At 36.2% G+C, this 15924-nt stretch overlaps 2 protein-coding genes across 2 annotated transcripts; both read right to left on the bottom strand.

The window, feature by feature from the left end:
- Positions 1-213: 213 nt before the first annotated feature.
- Positions 214-5698, bottom strand: LOC107780587 (hydroxyproline O-arabinosyltransferase 1). Its single transcript, XM_016601137.2, has 8 exons — positions 5076-5698; positions 3607-3674; positions 3310-3511; positions 3113-3210; positions 2963-3032; positions 1855-1926; positions 1666-1779; positions 214-622 (listed from the first exon to the last, which is right to left on the bottom strand). The coding sequence occupies exons 1-8, from the start codon at positions 5478-5480 to the stop codon at positions 563-565; spliced, it is 1089 nt and encodes a 362-aa protein (XP_016456623.1). The 5' UTR covers positions 5481-5698; the 3' UTR covers positions 214-562.
- A 1538-nt stretch (positions 5699-7236) lies between these two features.
- LOC107780586 (uncharacterized) lies at positions 7237-15632 on the bottom strand. The gene is given in 19 exon segments (XM_016601135.2): positions 7237-7849; positions 7971-8077; positions 8204-8261; positions 8498-8661; positions 9518-9590; positions 9674-9778; positions 9922-10021; positions 10118-10207; positions 10877-10932; positions 11005-11108; positions 11392-11585; positions 11703-11823; positions 12803-12896; positions 13501-13596; positions 13723-13826; positions 13943-14079; positions 14352-14508; positions 15019-15232; positions 15325-15632. Coding segments are annotated over 18 exon segments (1956 nt in total). The 5' UTR covers positions 15328-15632; the 3' UTR covers positions 7237-7849; positions 7971-7991.
- Between the last annotated feature and the right edge of the window lie 292 nt (positions 15633-15924).

The following is a 15924-nucleotide window of genomic DNA, read 5'->3' as shown; positions in this document are numbered from 1 at the left end:
GCAAGGAATGTTGATGTTGTGATATAGTGATGGTCAGCATAAAGACAGTTTCAGTTTGATGAGCTCTGACTTGAATAGAACAGAATGAATGCAGAAGAATTATATATTGCAGCGTTATAAATTGATAATAACAAGGAAAACCTTTAAGTTATCCAGATTTTTGCTGTACGGGTAAGATCCTGTTTAGACTGAAAGTAACGAATAACAGCAAACTTAAGATATCCCATCATTTGTCATTAGATACTAGTTTATATAGCAATGAGAAGAGCTGCAACTAGTAAACTCAAGAACTACATAGTTTCTACATAGCAACCTACTGCACATGGATAAGATTTGCAACTATACACTGTGGTACGTAAACCTACTGGATAGAGACAGTTGGAACTGCAGCCATAATAGAAGAAGTTTCAGATACTCTGACAAAAGTGATAGGGGATATGCAATTTACCACCAGAAGTGAGGAAATAAGATTTTCTTGTATGCAACATTGGTATAGAAAGTACAAATTATGAACTCATCATACATGTTGCATATGTGAAACAGCTTCAATCACAATACCATTCTAAGAACCCCAGTTTGGAAGGTTAGCGGTGGCTTCATTCACCATTTTTACCAGGGTAACCTGCCAAAAACCAAATACATAATTAGTTGAAATAGGATGAAAGATCAAAAGCAATTTTCATTCATTGACCGTTGGCATTTCATGCAAGATATCACTGCATCCATGCCACATCAAAATAGATCTCTCAACAGATATACATACTAGAAATCAGGTTAGCAGTTAAATGCCAATTGTAAGGCACCATTATGGGGCCTTCCTCGCCAATTGTAAGGCACCATTATGGGGCCTTCCTCTTCCAGTCCCTTTAAACCCCTCATCGGAAGATTTATTCGGGCTCCAGGTCCAGTCGGAGCCTTGGCCCCCGACTCACAATATAGCCGTAGAATCATACATGATAAATAGGATATTGGCAATGGAAAGTACCAGTAGCATTTTTTTGATGGATACAGATAGGGGGAAAAGAAAAAGAATATGTCATCAAATGCTCATTCATAGATCAAAAAAAAATTATAAGGGACATTGTGCACTCAGAATGTCCAGAGATGACGTATATTTCACAGATAAAGTATGTGCCCATCACTTAGAACCAAGTCCAATGATCAAAGACAGAGACTTTTGCGCCGGGGGGGGGGGGGATGCCAGAGGAGGCAGCTGCTCCTACTTACCTTTCAGCCAATACAGCAATAACCCCTCCTCCCTCCCCATCATCTTTAAATTAAAGAAAAGACACCAAAGCTTTAGTAGGCTATCTTTTGAAGGACTATTTTCTTTGATAATTATTTTTGAAGCTTCAAAACCTTTTGCGAATCTCTCATCAGATTTAAGAATTTGGTAATATGCACGTGTTACTAGTAAAAAGTTGATTCCTTTTATGATAAGCTCTTTTAATTTGTACTTCTCCCCTTCAAATATTATTTATTAAAAGTAAATCATCCATACAGCAAAAGGTTAGCAATGCTAGCGCTACGAGCGGGAGAGAAAGTTCGCAGTAGCATACAACTTCTTATTTTAATTATTAGATCTATAATTTGATAAAACAAAATCCTCAACTATATTCCTAGAACCATTCCTGTTATGGGGATTACAAAGACAGATAAACATACCACGCTCCCTGGGACACCAGGTGGAGGAAGAGAAAGGTTCCTTGGAGGCCACTTATTATCATATGATCTTTTGTCAAATCTCCACTCTCCAATTTTTCCATAGGTCATCTTTCCCTGGAAAGCATGTTGTTCACATCATTATGTTTATTACAAATTGGCATAATCATAGTCAAAGGAAGTTGCAGCTACCTTCATATCATAGTCACATCCATATGTGTAATGAATTATGTACGCTTTGCCGATTTCAGTATCCCAAGGAGGCTGGAATAATTCAACAATATATGAAGGATTAGGTTACAGGTCATGTTCATAAGGAAGATATAATGCAATGAATTTTCAACCCACAAACAAAATCACTACAAGCTCGAGATGCCGCTATGAGCACCGATAAAAGGAGAAGAAAGGAATGATATCAGGTCTGTCTGGGATAAATCTTACTGTAACAGCAGATGCACATATGGAACGGAAGAAGGAATCAGAAAGTAAAGGAGGAGAGCTGTACTACTTCAATATGCTCAAAGCAGTGAAAACTTTTAAAATAGTAGGAAAATTAGGAGGAGGAAAAGGCAAAAGCTCCAGGAAATTGTTACTTTGCACAAGATTTACATTACCCTTCAAATTACAACTCATGTCCCTTTAAACACATTTCAGTCGTAGAATCAAATTATACAGACAATAAGAGTTTTCCAGTTTTCCCGTGAAGAAACAAACAAAAATGGTTAAGCCTGGATCTGTAAAAGGTATAATGTTTTACCGACATTTATAATTATGCATATAATATGTCGCTCTATCTCTAAAGGGAGATAAAGCATCTCACTGGAGAAATTCTAAACGCCCATGACGGCACACAAAATACAAACATCAAATCTTTGCTTTTATTGTATTTTTTAAAAGTAAACTAATGGTTTATTGTAGACTGGGATACTTTGATAGCCTTTTCTCAGATTGCATTGGCCCATGTTTACATCCAAAAAATTTCGGTGCTATAAGCAAGAGCTTAACACACGATATACAAAGAAAAATCTTAGGAAGGCACCCCAAATAAGATGGAACTGGTGTATACTGATCGATGAAGCCAGAGCCCATTCAGTTGGTTTTTCATTAGCAAGTATCGCACACACCATATGATCTGAATAGTTAGTGTGGGCATTGAGCATTTCTAACATAAGAAGTTCCCCCATTGAAACGGTTTCTTTTTCAAATGGGCGACAACAAATCTTTTTTATCTCTGCTTTGCCTTGGAAAGAAAAAGGAACAAGTAAAATATCAACCTCTCAAATAAAGCAAAGGATCATACCTGAATCATGAATTCCTTGTGCAATATGTTACCAACATTATGCAAAGCAGACGAAACTGCATAGGCATACCTGCATATGGATTTTTCAGTAACAAGGGCATTTGTGTTGTATTGATAAAACATAACAGTAATTAGAGGTGGGCTGATTACATCTCAAGAACCCAACCAAATGCTTTGTCTGCTTCAGGATCCTTTTTCATCGCCAAAGAAACATTCATCCATGTCGGAGCTATCTTCTTCAAAGCTTCCTATTATCATCCCGCAGAAAAAGGGAAAAAGGAAATTCCCATTTAGAAACGCAAAACTGAGAACTAACTAACTATAACTTGTACAAAATAATCTAGTACCTTCCCAACAATGACAGGGGAGTTCCCAATGGGATCAATGTCAGTTATAGGTCCCTGTTCTTCAGGGTAGAACTTTCTCAGTACAGACTCATACTTTTTGGGTTCTATATAAAAGAAAGGGAATGCCGCTCCAAGGCCATCCATTGATAGGTTCGGGATGGGCTTGACGATAACATGATCTGGTTCTGCCATCAATATGTAGCTGCACATAAGAGTTACTAATGAGTAAATATTCCAAGGAACTAACAAGAAAGTTGTGCTATTTTGAGTTAAATTTTTATGAGTGCGTTTCCGTACTCTTCTTCAATTTGTGCTTGTTGAAGCCACTGAACAAAAGCCCATGGCCTATTGAGGACAATATAACCCTGAAATTGACAAATGTGGTGAGAACTGAGATATCACTTACCAGTTTATTCAAAGGAAGCACCATTCAGAAAAGAATAAAAAAGAAAAAGAAAAAGCATAACAGTCTCTCACGTAACATGAGAAAAGTGAAGGAGAGATTGGAAAAGCATCAGTGCAACCGCTCGTGTATGTCCCTAACTGAAAAAGTTCTTTACTGCAGTAGTGTAAGAAATGATTCATAAGATGTTTATACCCGAGGTTTAACCTTTAATTTTTAGGCACTCATTGGCCTCACTTCTATACATATGCAGCAAGAGCAGTATTTCATGATGAAGTTGCTATTTTCAAAGCTTTTTATTTCTGTTTCTTCTTCTTCTTCTTCTGTAATATGTTACCATTCACCACAAAAAGCAAGGACAACCATACATCTATTGCATTGTTAACATTCTTCTTTTTTATGTAAACCCAAGCCACCCCCCTCAGGACTGCTCTTGCCATTGGGTAACCTCACTTGTCTCATTCACACTGAAACACTCTCTTCATTTGTCTTGCATGAATAGACTTTAACATCTTTTTGTATTTCATAAATCACTATCCAAATCCATGTTACATAGAGTGCAGAGCAAAATTTCATACCCATCCTGATAGAATTTTCCAATTCTCACTCCATACATCAGAAAATTAAAGAAAACCAAGGATGTTAAAAAGAGGCGTTCTGGATAACCACGTCCAATTTAACTAGCGAAGATGCAATCTAAGTTCAACATACTTTGTACATAATTAAGTAACCAAAGTGTATCATCTCTATCAACTTAAGCTTTTAGACGAGGCAGTTCACCCTATTTCAACATGATATGACAATAAGTGGAGTTCAAATTTCACTGTCACCCTTCAGTAAAATTATTCCACTTACTTGGCCTCTTGAAAATAATAAGGTAGTACATGAAGGGGTGTGCTGAAAACGTAATTAAGTAAATAAAAGAGTGCCTTATCTACTGCTCCACAGTCACTTTAGCTAAAAAAAAAAAAAAATTGTCCCAAAATAATTGTGACTTTAGGAATTCAAGACTAAATTTGTTAATTGTTTCCGGTTACACCCTTAATATTAAAGAAATAGTAGTTCTTTTTAATAATGCTCAATTCTCACAAAGCATTTAATAAGAGTAACTTAGTAAACTCTACCTTGTATTTATTGTTTTCTTAATGAGTGTGAAAATAGCTAAAACGACAGTTACAACGTGATAGAGGGAGGTAGTAGCTTAACTTTTAAAGACGAGGCGGATCACACAATTCAATAAAAGCAACCAAAATTCCAATAAATGCACAAAAAATTCAACATGTCAAAATTGGAAGAAAAACAGAAACTAAAATATTACTACCCATTACAAGTCAATTAAAAAAATTCCCAAATAAATAAATACCTGATCCACTCCAGAGGGAAGTGGCTGAGCAACAAAAGTAGGGATCTCATCCATAAACCTATCTGGTTTACCATTATGCAAGATCCTTGTAAACCCACCCATCTCTGAATTTTCCTCATCCTTAAACTTCTTGAACCAATAATACATAATCCTACACTGCCACGTGTTATATACTGAATCAGAAGATGTTACAGCTGTGTGAAACAACCTCTTCTTGCTCTTTGATTTGTCTAATGGCATCTGTATAATTGGGTCTTGACTAAAAATCCCACCTTTCCTAAAATTATTTGAAGGGCCTGGGAATTCTTGTTTGAAAGAAGCATTAGCTGAGATGAGAATATTGTATGTGATCAATGCTGCTGAAAGTGTAATCACCACTGTGAAGAACAATTTCCCCCAACCCATTTTCTTGATTTTCTGTTTTTTTCAACTTTTCTGTAGCAAGTGTAATATATATATATATAGGAAAATTGGGAGGTGGTAGCAAAGTGGCAAGAAGTTCTCACAAAAAAGTCTTGGATTTGGAATCTGTTTGCTGTTTGTCAGCTGGTGGCGAGTTGGTGTGAGAAGGGAGTAGTTAGAGAAAATGTTTGACTATGATTTCTTTATTTAATGAAAGCATTGGTTCCACTTGTTATAGTCTCACTCTATATGTAAGTGAAAGTTAAGTTAGGGGTTAATGTGGGGTTTCATATATATGGTAATTTCTTCCGCCTTTGTAAATTGATGAAAATGGTTGACCATTCCTTTGTCACATCTAAAAATATATTTTCATTTGTACTTGTTATTTTAAGAATATAATTTTTTTTATTCTGTTATATTCATAGTATTTCAAAACGTGTCAAATAAAAGTAAACGGAGAGAGTATTTTATTAAGGGTATTTTTACTTTTGGCCCGCGCCATAAACTAATTATATTTGGTAGTCCAAAAATATACAAAATAAATTTATATATTTTATTATTTTTACAGCAGCTATACAATGTTATTTTTCCTATTTTATTGCATTGGGAACAAATTATCTCCGTATGTGAGTTGCAATAACGTATAGTTGGGTTTAAGTTCCGCTATAGAAGAATATAACATTACATTACATTGAATTTTTTTTTATCTTTAATAACTCTGCGTTTGTGAGTTTCACGAAAACAACATAACATCGGGTTCAAATTCTAATATGTTCTTACTTTAATTTTTAAATTATATTTAATTTGATATAAACATCGTGTGTACGTAAATATCTAACTTTATAAGTGTTACGACGTATTATAAGTGTTATGACGTACGCCCAACCATTTTTAGGGATAATTTATTGATTAATTTAAGATAATTAGAATAGATCCATTTGGCAAGTTTCCACATCTTACAATTCATTTTTAGTGTTGTGCTTCCTATTTTAGCAGCTTTGACACTAGAATCTCATGCGCAACAAGATTGGTTATTCGTATCAAAATCATCATCTGATAAACGTGGACTTGATACCAGAATGGACTTATCCTCTTTTGTTTTCTTGCTGAGATTGAAAATCTAGATATCTAGCTAGCATTTGGACATAGATATGATTGAAACTTGAAAAAAAAATTAAAGTTATATTACAAAATAATTTTTGAAAATTGAAGTTGTTTTTGGACATGCAATTTATTTGACGAAAAGTTTTTTTTATTTGATGAAAAGTTGAAGTTTGTGACTGGAAGAAAAAATTTTGCCCAAGAAATGCCCTAAACCAAATTTTGGGAACTTGAAAATTTTGAAATTTATTTTTCAAAACATATATTTTTAAAAAACAATATTTTCAAAAATAAAGTTAAAATCTGTGACCAAACGGAAGCTTAGAGTGGAATTAGAGCTTGAAGATGATAAATTAAATAAATAAATAAAAATTGCTTCCAGTTCGTTCTTTCATCAAGCAATATTTTCCGTTTGATGTCCAAATCCCTAGGAGAGGCACTTATCTGTTTCTAATTGTGCAGATGCAGGGAGAGCGATATAACGTGAAATTTTGACATTTAACTTGAAATCGAGAGGATAGCATAAATTATGAATCTTCGATACTAAATACCAACTTATATATACCATTCAGTTAAAAAATTGAATTTTTTTGGAGTGGAATCAAAAGTAAAAAATCGTACTAGCATCTAAACAAGCAAATGTACATAAGGCAAATCAGCAAATAATATTCTCTTCTTTTTTCTAATACTGATTATTGATTGAACATCAATTAATTTTGAAAGAAAAATTAGGCTGACACAAGAATCTTCCTTTTGGCACATGGCTTGTATCGTCCAACCTTACCTTCTCTAATATGCTTACCAATAACAAGGTAAGAAGAGACCTAAATATGACCAAAGAGAACTAATTAAGACACTTATTTTGTACAAGGAGATTAACAAACTAATTTACAGAACTAGCTTCCAATACTGTGTGATGGGCCATATTCAGCAACTCTCTTCCCTTAGGAAAATGGTACGACGAGTGCAAAGACGTGCAAGAGGCTAATACATATGCAAAAATTTGGAAGATCAGAAAAGGCTTGTAATAGGCAAGTTTGTGCATCTTAGAACATCATCTGACTTGGTCATCCTTAGAACTTTGATCCATACAGCTGTTAGGAAAAGGTTGAATTCACTGCTCGTCAGTCGGCCCAAAATGTCAACTGCATTCCCCCTCAGAAGATTTACTCACTAGGCAATATACGGAAACACCAATGTCTTTACACTGCAATTTTGGCCAGTGCAAAAGCTCCATTGAAAGCTATAGGTAGGGTCAAATATCCAGAATCCTGGGCAATGGAAAGTCCAGAATACATGAATGAAATGTTCATGACTGCAGAAAGACATCACCCTTCACAGAAGGTAAATCAATCGATCTTTACCAGAATTTTACAGTCAAGTCAAACATACCTCATCAAGTGAACAAGATTTCTATGAAACATGTCGAAATGGAAAAGGGCGTGAGCCCTCGACAGCTTGTCTAATGCGAGGGAATCGATCAGCCCATGATGAATATGCTATACCAAATTTAGATAGCACAAGTAGAATAAGCAACTGTTTCTCAAAACTTTTTCAAAGCTAAGAAGAAAGAGAATATACGAAATAGAACAACTAAACATTCTTAATATAAGAGAACTACAAACCTGAGCTAATTATCTGGAATAGATCAACTTCAGCTTTAGCATCATCGGACATCAACTCCTGAATTAAGCCAGAAAAATAATTTGTCAACTGGAGTATCAGAAACCACAACTAACAGATCATTTCTATGGCATGTTTCTTTTCTCATGTCCATTTTAAATGGGAGGAAGAGGAAGGGTGGGGAGGATCGGTTGCTGAGATTGCTTATGAGTAATCCCAACATATCAAAAAGCTATTATTGATGTACAGTCCAATTAGGTATAACAGAAGGGTTGAAGCATAAGCCAGTGAATTACCTGACCACACATAGCAAAGCTTCGTCCAATGAGCTTCGACAGACTAGTAATATTGCCAGCAGCAAAGTCGGGATGATTTAGAAGAGCTTCCTCTGACTTCAAATCAAGTATAAGTGAACAGATGCTTGATGCCATCATGACAATAGATGCATCATCCGTACCCTCTGGAATGCAAATATAGAAATTTCAGCAACTTCATAAAAGCAACCAGAAATCAACTAGGTGAAAAATGATCGAGACAGTACGTCTTGGTAGAGAGAAACTGGGCATCTACCATGACAACATGGAAGAATAATTTGTTACTGAAGTACAGCTCTCCTTTTATTTTGACATAAATAAATTTCAGGTCGACAATCAACCACGCTCTGGTTTTACTGGTAAATGATGTCAGAAATCCATTCAGGAGATTTATCTTTTGAGAAGGTCCATTCAGGAGATTGACATCCCTAATAATGAGACATTATCCCTAGTAACTGCAGTATCTCAGCTTGAAGCATCTACAACCCGCCCAGCAATGTTGAACAGGCATGCACACAAAAAACAACGAAAAAAGAAAATAAAATTGAACAAGCTCTCCCTCCCTTGCCTTTGGTATTTACTTTTTGCGCTCACGTGCAAGCAACAGAAAAGAGCTTCACAATCTCACATACAGATAGCAGAGATATAAGATTTCTAGGTGGTGCATTTTGAAGCATCAGAAGTTCCTTGGACGGAAGCAGCAATGACCTACCACTAAACAGAAACCTTTTCCTAGTTTAATTAAATTAAATTCTCTCTTCCCATTCTGTTTCCCTTAAACTGTGGAAGTAAGAGGTTAGAAGTAAGCAAATATGTTGCCCTGGGGGTCTCCTTGATACTAGATACTGGTTAGTTAAAAGTTACATCTCTTCGCAAAAAGTGGATGGGCATTAGTTTTCAACTTTTTGGATATGCTACAGACGGGAGGCATGAATAATGAATGCAGAGGACACCAAGAAATCGGGCTTGGCAAGTGCAAAAAGGTTGAGTTAAAGATGTTACCTGCCCAATGTGACAATGCAACTAAAAGTCTGATAAAACTGGGATCATCTGAGGGAAATTTGATTTGCTCGCGCTGTTCATGAGAGGCAACATTATCAATAACATCATACACACATAACTAATTCATCCAATAAGATGCTGTTGTGCGGAAACTACCTTTAGAAGAAGATTCAAGACTGTGTCGCACGCCAAGAATATAGAACCATTATCCTTGGATGTATAATTGTTTTGTTCAATCAACGCAATGAGACAACCAACGACCTGCAGATTAAATACATTCCTTTGGATCAAGATACGAAGAGAAGGACATAAATGGAGTGCCAGCTGCCATAAAAAATATTGGTTCATAGTGATCGCGAATATGCTGTATTAATCTTAGAAATCAGAATGAAAGTGAGACTCACTTCTCTGAGTGCACCTGAGGAAGCTAAAATTTTACAACCTCCAGTCTTGAGAGTTATTTGACACAGCATTGGAAGCAAAAAACAGATGGAATAAAAAGGACTGCCATTTGAAACCATGTCAAGTTCCACGTCAGCCGCATGTTCAAGGCATTGAGAGAAATGTTAGCCAACCAAAACAGTAATAGAAATCTCAAACCTCAATTCATCTTCCCCTTCAATTGAAAGCATATAACCTAGGAGTGCCGTGACCTTGTCTTTACATGCATGAGGTGCTTCTGCAAGATAGCTGAAAGAACAAAAGACATTCACTATTTAGAAATTTCTCTAATGGAATCCAGTTCACACTCCAATCACCAACAAATATGGCAAGAAGTTTTTGTTGGAACAAATTCAACTTCAACTTCCTCACAAATTTCAAGATGGGAGTAAAAATCAACAACTCTCCAACTAGCAGATGAAACCAGGAAGTTGTAGACTTCAAGTCACCCATAAATGTGCAGATGTGCAATTGCATCCATTTACAACAGGAAGCTGAATCAGAAGTAAAAGAAATTTCCTATTTGAATGAGCAATGAAATTGGGAATAAAGCTTGTCAACAGATGAATTTTTGACCCAGTACATCCGAAGAAAAGAGAAACAAACAAATAATTTAACTCACAATGGCAGAAAAGCATATAAGAGAACAACAAGGTGATAAAACTCAAGCACGAGCAGAAGAAGCAATTGATCCCAATTTGAAGAACGAAAAACTAGAAACTTATACTATCAAGGATTTTGCTAAATCTGTTCAATGGAAAGTCTTACTTCTCTAAGAATATCACCTGCAAAGGCAGGTACGGTTGATAAAAATTACAGTGCTAATACGAACAGTTCTCTCGGGGACTATTTTTTATGCAGCCACAGTTTTTTCTACTTTTTTCGACATTCACACAGAAGGAAAAGTGGGATTCATACCTTCCAATTACTCGCACTGCTGCTAGAAGATCATCCCCTTTCATCTGTCCATGCTCCTGCCAAAACATCATTGTTGTGTGAGCATACTTGCTATAATTTTTCTCCTAGGCACTGATGGATAATAGTACCTTAGCATCTCGTAGATAGTCCAAAACAACACCAATTGTCTCATTGAGCCCAGAAATGATTTTTGTGAAAGTGCTCTCACTGATAACAGCATTAGCAGTTGACTCTGCAAATGGTTATCGTTAAATGAACAGCTCATAAGTCACCTCCTAACATCTCTCTCTTCTCTTGGATCAAGAGATAACAGCAAAGGATACATGCAAATGAAATACACCCTCAGCCCCAGAACCAGGCTTCCTATTTGACAAAAATTGACTGTAAAGGGTAGTACAAGTGGAGATGACCTTAGTATTTTAAATTTTTTAGCACTAATCGGGTTCCATATTAATGTCTTCAGTAAAATAATACTGAAAAGTTTCTGAGAATATAAGAAACATATAGGCACATACCTTCGCCACCAAAACTTGAAATAAGTTTAATTATTTTTTCAACCAAAGAGAAGGCTACGCCAAGATTCCTCTGCTTCACAAGAATATTCTCTCTATTTGAGGACTCCTAGGAGGCTTCATATTTTAAGTATGCTAGGTCATTTAAAAGCACAGCAATTTCAACCCTGGATGACTCCAAAACAAGCAGAATACACCTGAAGAGATGAAGAGACACTTAATGCTTTCCACGTCCTACGTCAGAGATAAGCCAATGGAAGAGGCAAATTAAAGCAAGAGGAACACAAATTCCACACCATGAATTTCTGTTTTACCTGTCAGCAGGCAGGGAATCCTGGGAATCAGTTAAGTTCATTTCCCCAATTAGCCACCCTTCACCGACAATTGATATGACAGACTCAGCCAGAATAAGAGCCTGAAGCTTATGCGAAGGTGCTACGATAGAAATGAGGAGGAGGAGAATTAAAATAATAGATATATGTATATAAAAAGGACCTCAAAACAACTTAATATGGAAAAAAACCATGCACAATTTTCACTGAACTGGGAAAATGTTCCAGTTAGGAAGCATAGGAGTCAATATTGAAGTGATTAAGCTGGAATACCCTTTATGTGGTGCCTTTAGAGCTCGGCTTCCCTGGTTTTTTGACATACACTAAATAGAGTACTAATAACGAAATTTGGGATCAAATTAGAATTCTCTCAATCAATCAATCAACTAAACCTCAATCTCAAACTAGGAGAAGTCGACGATATGAATCCTTCAAATCCATTTGGCTCTACTTGGTCCCATTTAACTCGACACCGATAAATAATTTGTGCTTTAAGGCAAATAAGAGGTTTTCTAAAGTTCGTATTTATTCCTACACCAAAATACGAGTCTCTAACTATGGTTAAGAAACTTTTGGCAAATCTGAACCTAAAGTAAGTGTAACAACAACTACTAAACCTTTGTCGTTACCTAATTCTAACTAGATACTATGACACCTATATGGATGTTCTGTTAGTACCTAAATCCATATTGATTCCACGAGATTGTAGGTCTTTTGAGGAAACTTCAATCCACATGATTTTAGATCTAAATCGTCCCATTTTAGTGCCTACAATCATCACACTGTTACACCTATGGAAATGCACTATGTAAGACATGGCCAAACCATCTCAGGTGACCGACTCTTATTTATCCTCTATGTTACTATTAACCCTCTATCTGCAATGATTATTATAATGTTCACCAATCTTGTACAATTAAGAATTCATCTTAGCATCCGCATTTCTATGGCACTCATTGTATAGATACGTTAGGCCTCCACATTCAATCCCATATTCTCTTAAGTAACAAAATTTACTTTCACGAGGTCAAGGATATGCAATATGGATAAAGAAATATATTTATACATAAATGTTAACATACCGACACGATTCTGCAAGATAGCTACAATACCAATGCGCATGTTTGTCGACCAAACATCATTTTTCATCAAGCGAAGTGCATCATATACAGGCACCTGCAAGTTGCGTATAAAAAGTCACAGCCAGATTCCAAACTATAGAGGCATGGAGAAAGGAGCATGTATGGGGTTCAAGGAGCAAACAAAGTACTCATGCCTGAATGCAAGATAAAATGTATCAAGCCTTCTTCAAATGGTAAACTGTATATTGTAAAAGATCACTAAGAGCAAATCCCGATAAGCAGGACTACACTCTATCAATTTTCATTCTATATACAACGATAAACTTTGATTGGTTATTCGAATGTATTCTTTTTCAATTCTATACCTCTAGTTCCACATAAATAATATACCAGTAATTTTAATGGATTCATTTTAAAGCTTTCTTTTACTATGTATGAAGGATACAAAGATAATGAATATCTCTATATATAAAGAATAAAGCTAGAGAAGTTGCCTAATGGAGCAACGACTGCCTGCAAGTATGCTATATGATAACTACAAACAAATCAATCTATTGGCTATCCAATACATGGAAAATCATATAACAGAATATCTTGAAATTTTTAATACAGTTGATAGCATGTTAGCAAGAATATATGACCATGTTACACCAAAAGAAAAGATAGTACATGTGTTTAATACAAAGTAACTAACATACAGAATAACTGTTGGATAGGATAGTTGATAGCAGGTGAAGTGCTTCAAACTTCAGTGCACTCTGCAGTACAGCAAACTGCTTTGCAACTGCAGCCACCTACCGCAAACAAAAATATAACACACAAATTTAGTGCACGTGAAAATTCATCGTATGCCGTAGATTGAGACTCCAACAACTGCACCAAAAAACTCTATCAGACGGACTCAGTGCTTGTAGACTCACCACCATTGATAGATCAGCTGGATGCTCAGAATAAACATTTTCTGAGGGTAGCTTAATAGCCATGATTTGCACAAGTCTCATAGCAAGTTCAATCATATGAGAACCTGAAAACAATTTAAAAAGGCAAAAGGGCTGTAGAGACAATGGAAAGCGTGGAGTGATAAGGTGACACCATGATCCTTAGAAAAAGTAACATGTTTCAGATGATCAAACTAAATACCATCTGGTAGAATTGACATTTGTGAAGCTACCACATGCAAGCCACCAGATTCGTACAAGGTTTTAACCCCTTCTTCATTGGCCGTTGAGACCAAAAACAAAAATTCATAGCATTCTTCAATGATAGGTGACCCTGCTCTGGAAGTGTAACAAAGTGCCAAATGTTACACATTTGGAAGAAGAAATGGAGAAGGCAAATGTACTTGTAACTTTAAAAAAAAAAAAAGGAACCACACAGTAACAAACTAGATCATTGAGCTCTCAGGCACAATAAAATAAACTACTTCAGAAACAGCAGAAATAACTCTAACTAACTCTGCATTTACTAAAGGAATCTCTCACCAATTAATAATGGCAACATAAACTACAGAACTGACATTGCCAATGAAATGATTCACCAGTGAACATACTTTGCGGACATCATCTCTACAATGAGAGGAATCTTAGTAACCATATCTTCAGAAGCCGCAATCTCGGGAACTCTACAAAATGCTGCAAGAACAGTGATTGACAACTGCAAGTACGCATCACGGTTATCGCCGGGGCCATCACTTCCTTTCCCCGTTCCTATTAAGAACAAATTTTCAGACTAAAACTCCAATCAATCAATCAGTCAACTACAACTCAAACCCAACCAATTGGGCCCATTACATTGGGATACTGACAAGTAATTTATCTTTTTAAGGAAAATCAGGAAAAAGAACCTTAAGTGCAAATTAGAGGATCGAGTGGGAGCAACCTTGCATTCTAGAAGTGCAAGCTCGCCAACTTGGCCCCAAAAGGGAAAAAGAAAGACACTTGACTATAATTTATAAATTATACTGAGGAACAGGGAAAAAGTGAATTTTTTTGGTTATATATACATTGTTGAATCCCCCTTGACCAAAGGTAAAATTATATTCTAGGGATAAAGGGGGTTAAAAGGTTGCTTTACCGCATTCTAGTGTTTTTCGAATCCCTTTATATAAGTCCCTGGCTCCGCCACTGCACAGGGTTATCCCTTGACACACTTAACTACCAATTCAAATGCTAAAAATTCGATAAACAAAAAAAAAAAAAAAAAAAAAAACCCTTTACCAGTACGAAGAAGGCGGTGGAGGAATTGAGGTCCGACTGCGTCGTAAACCTTGCGAATGGCGGCGTGGTCATCTTTATTGCAAAACTTTGTAACTAGAAGCAAACCCGCTAACCGCTGCTCATCTCTTACTCCTCTCAGTAGATTTAAGCAATCGTCTAATGAAGGTTGTGATGATGATGATGATGATGCTCCACTACTTGAAGCTTGCTCTTCCTGCAATTTAAACAAAACGAAGTCAATAAAATCGAGGAATACTTTGATAAATTGAGTGGAAAGGACTAAAGTAGAAGGCGTTGTGAAGCAACCATTGAAGTGGCTGGAGAAGAAGCAGCAGAGTATGGAAAATCAAAAGGGAATTTCCAGAAAGTTGAAATCTTTGTGCTGTGGAGGGAATGTTTTCAATGTCAGTAATAACGACGCCGTTAAGAGTACCTTGAAGATGTTTCTTGAATTTTCAGGATGATTTTATAGAGGAGACCGGAGAGGGAAAGATATATAATTATTTTTTTTATTTTTTGCTAAATCAGATACTTATATTAAAAAAATAACTAAGTAACATGAAAGTTATAGTTATTACAAACTGGACTGTTCGAGCACAAGTCCCTGGAATAGTGGTTATTGAAAGCGAGTAACACAAAGGAGGGGGATAAGTAGTATAAGGGTTGCCACGGTTGCTTGCCATATGAGGGGTGAGGTTCAATCCATGCTTAGTCAAGACATCTACGATAGTATTTGCTTCGCGGTAAATATGCCTAATTTCCACTTGACCCAGCTCCAGCATCAATGACGTGCAATCAAAAAGAATGTGTGGGTGAAGTTCATTTCCATGTTCGATCATGGTTATCTGAAGGGGAGACAATTTTAATTCCTTAGCTAACTGTAGACCAAGCAAAAGTGTTGTTAGT

Source organism: Nicotiana tabacum, chromosome 1 (assembly GCF_000715075.1).
Source record: "Nicotiana tabacum cultivar K326 chromosome 1, ASM71507v2, whole genome shotgun sequence".
Taxonomy (NCBI): Eukaryota; Viridiplantae; Streptophyta; class Magnoliopsida; order Solanales; family Solanaceae; genus Nicotiana; species Nicotiana tabacum.
The sequence above is the reverse complement of the archived record's forward strand: the minus strand, read 5'-3'. Positions and strand labels throughout refer to the sequence as shown.

What these genes read in the sequence shown, in the direction of transcription:
- LOC107780587 (XM_016601137.2), bottom strand. Translation starts at nt 5,480, where the DNA reads ATGGGTTGGGGGAAATTGTTCTTCACAGTGGTGATTACACTTTCAGCA. An exon ending in TTCCCTCTGGAGTGGATCAG is followed by an intron (nt 3,675 to 5,075) that starts GTATTTATTTAT and finishes TGTCAATTTCAG; the next exon opens with GGTTATATTGTCCTCAATAG. An exon ending in CCCCTGTCATTGTTGGGAAG is followed by an intron (nt 3,211 to 3,309) that starts GTACTAGATTAT and finishes GGATGATAATAG; the next exon opens with GAAGCTTTGAAGAAGATAGC.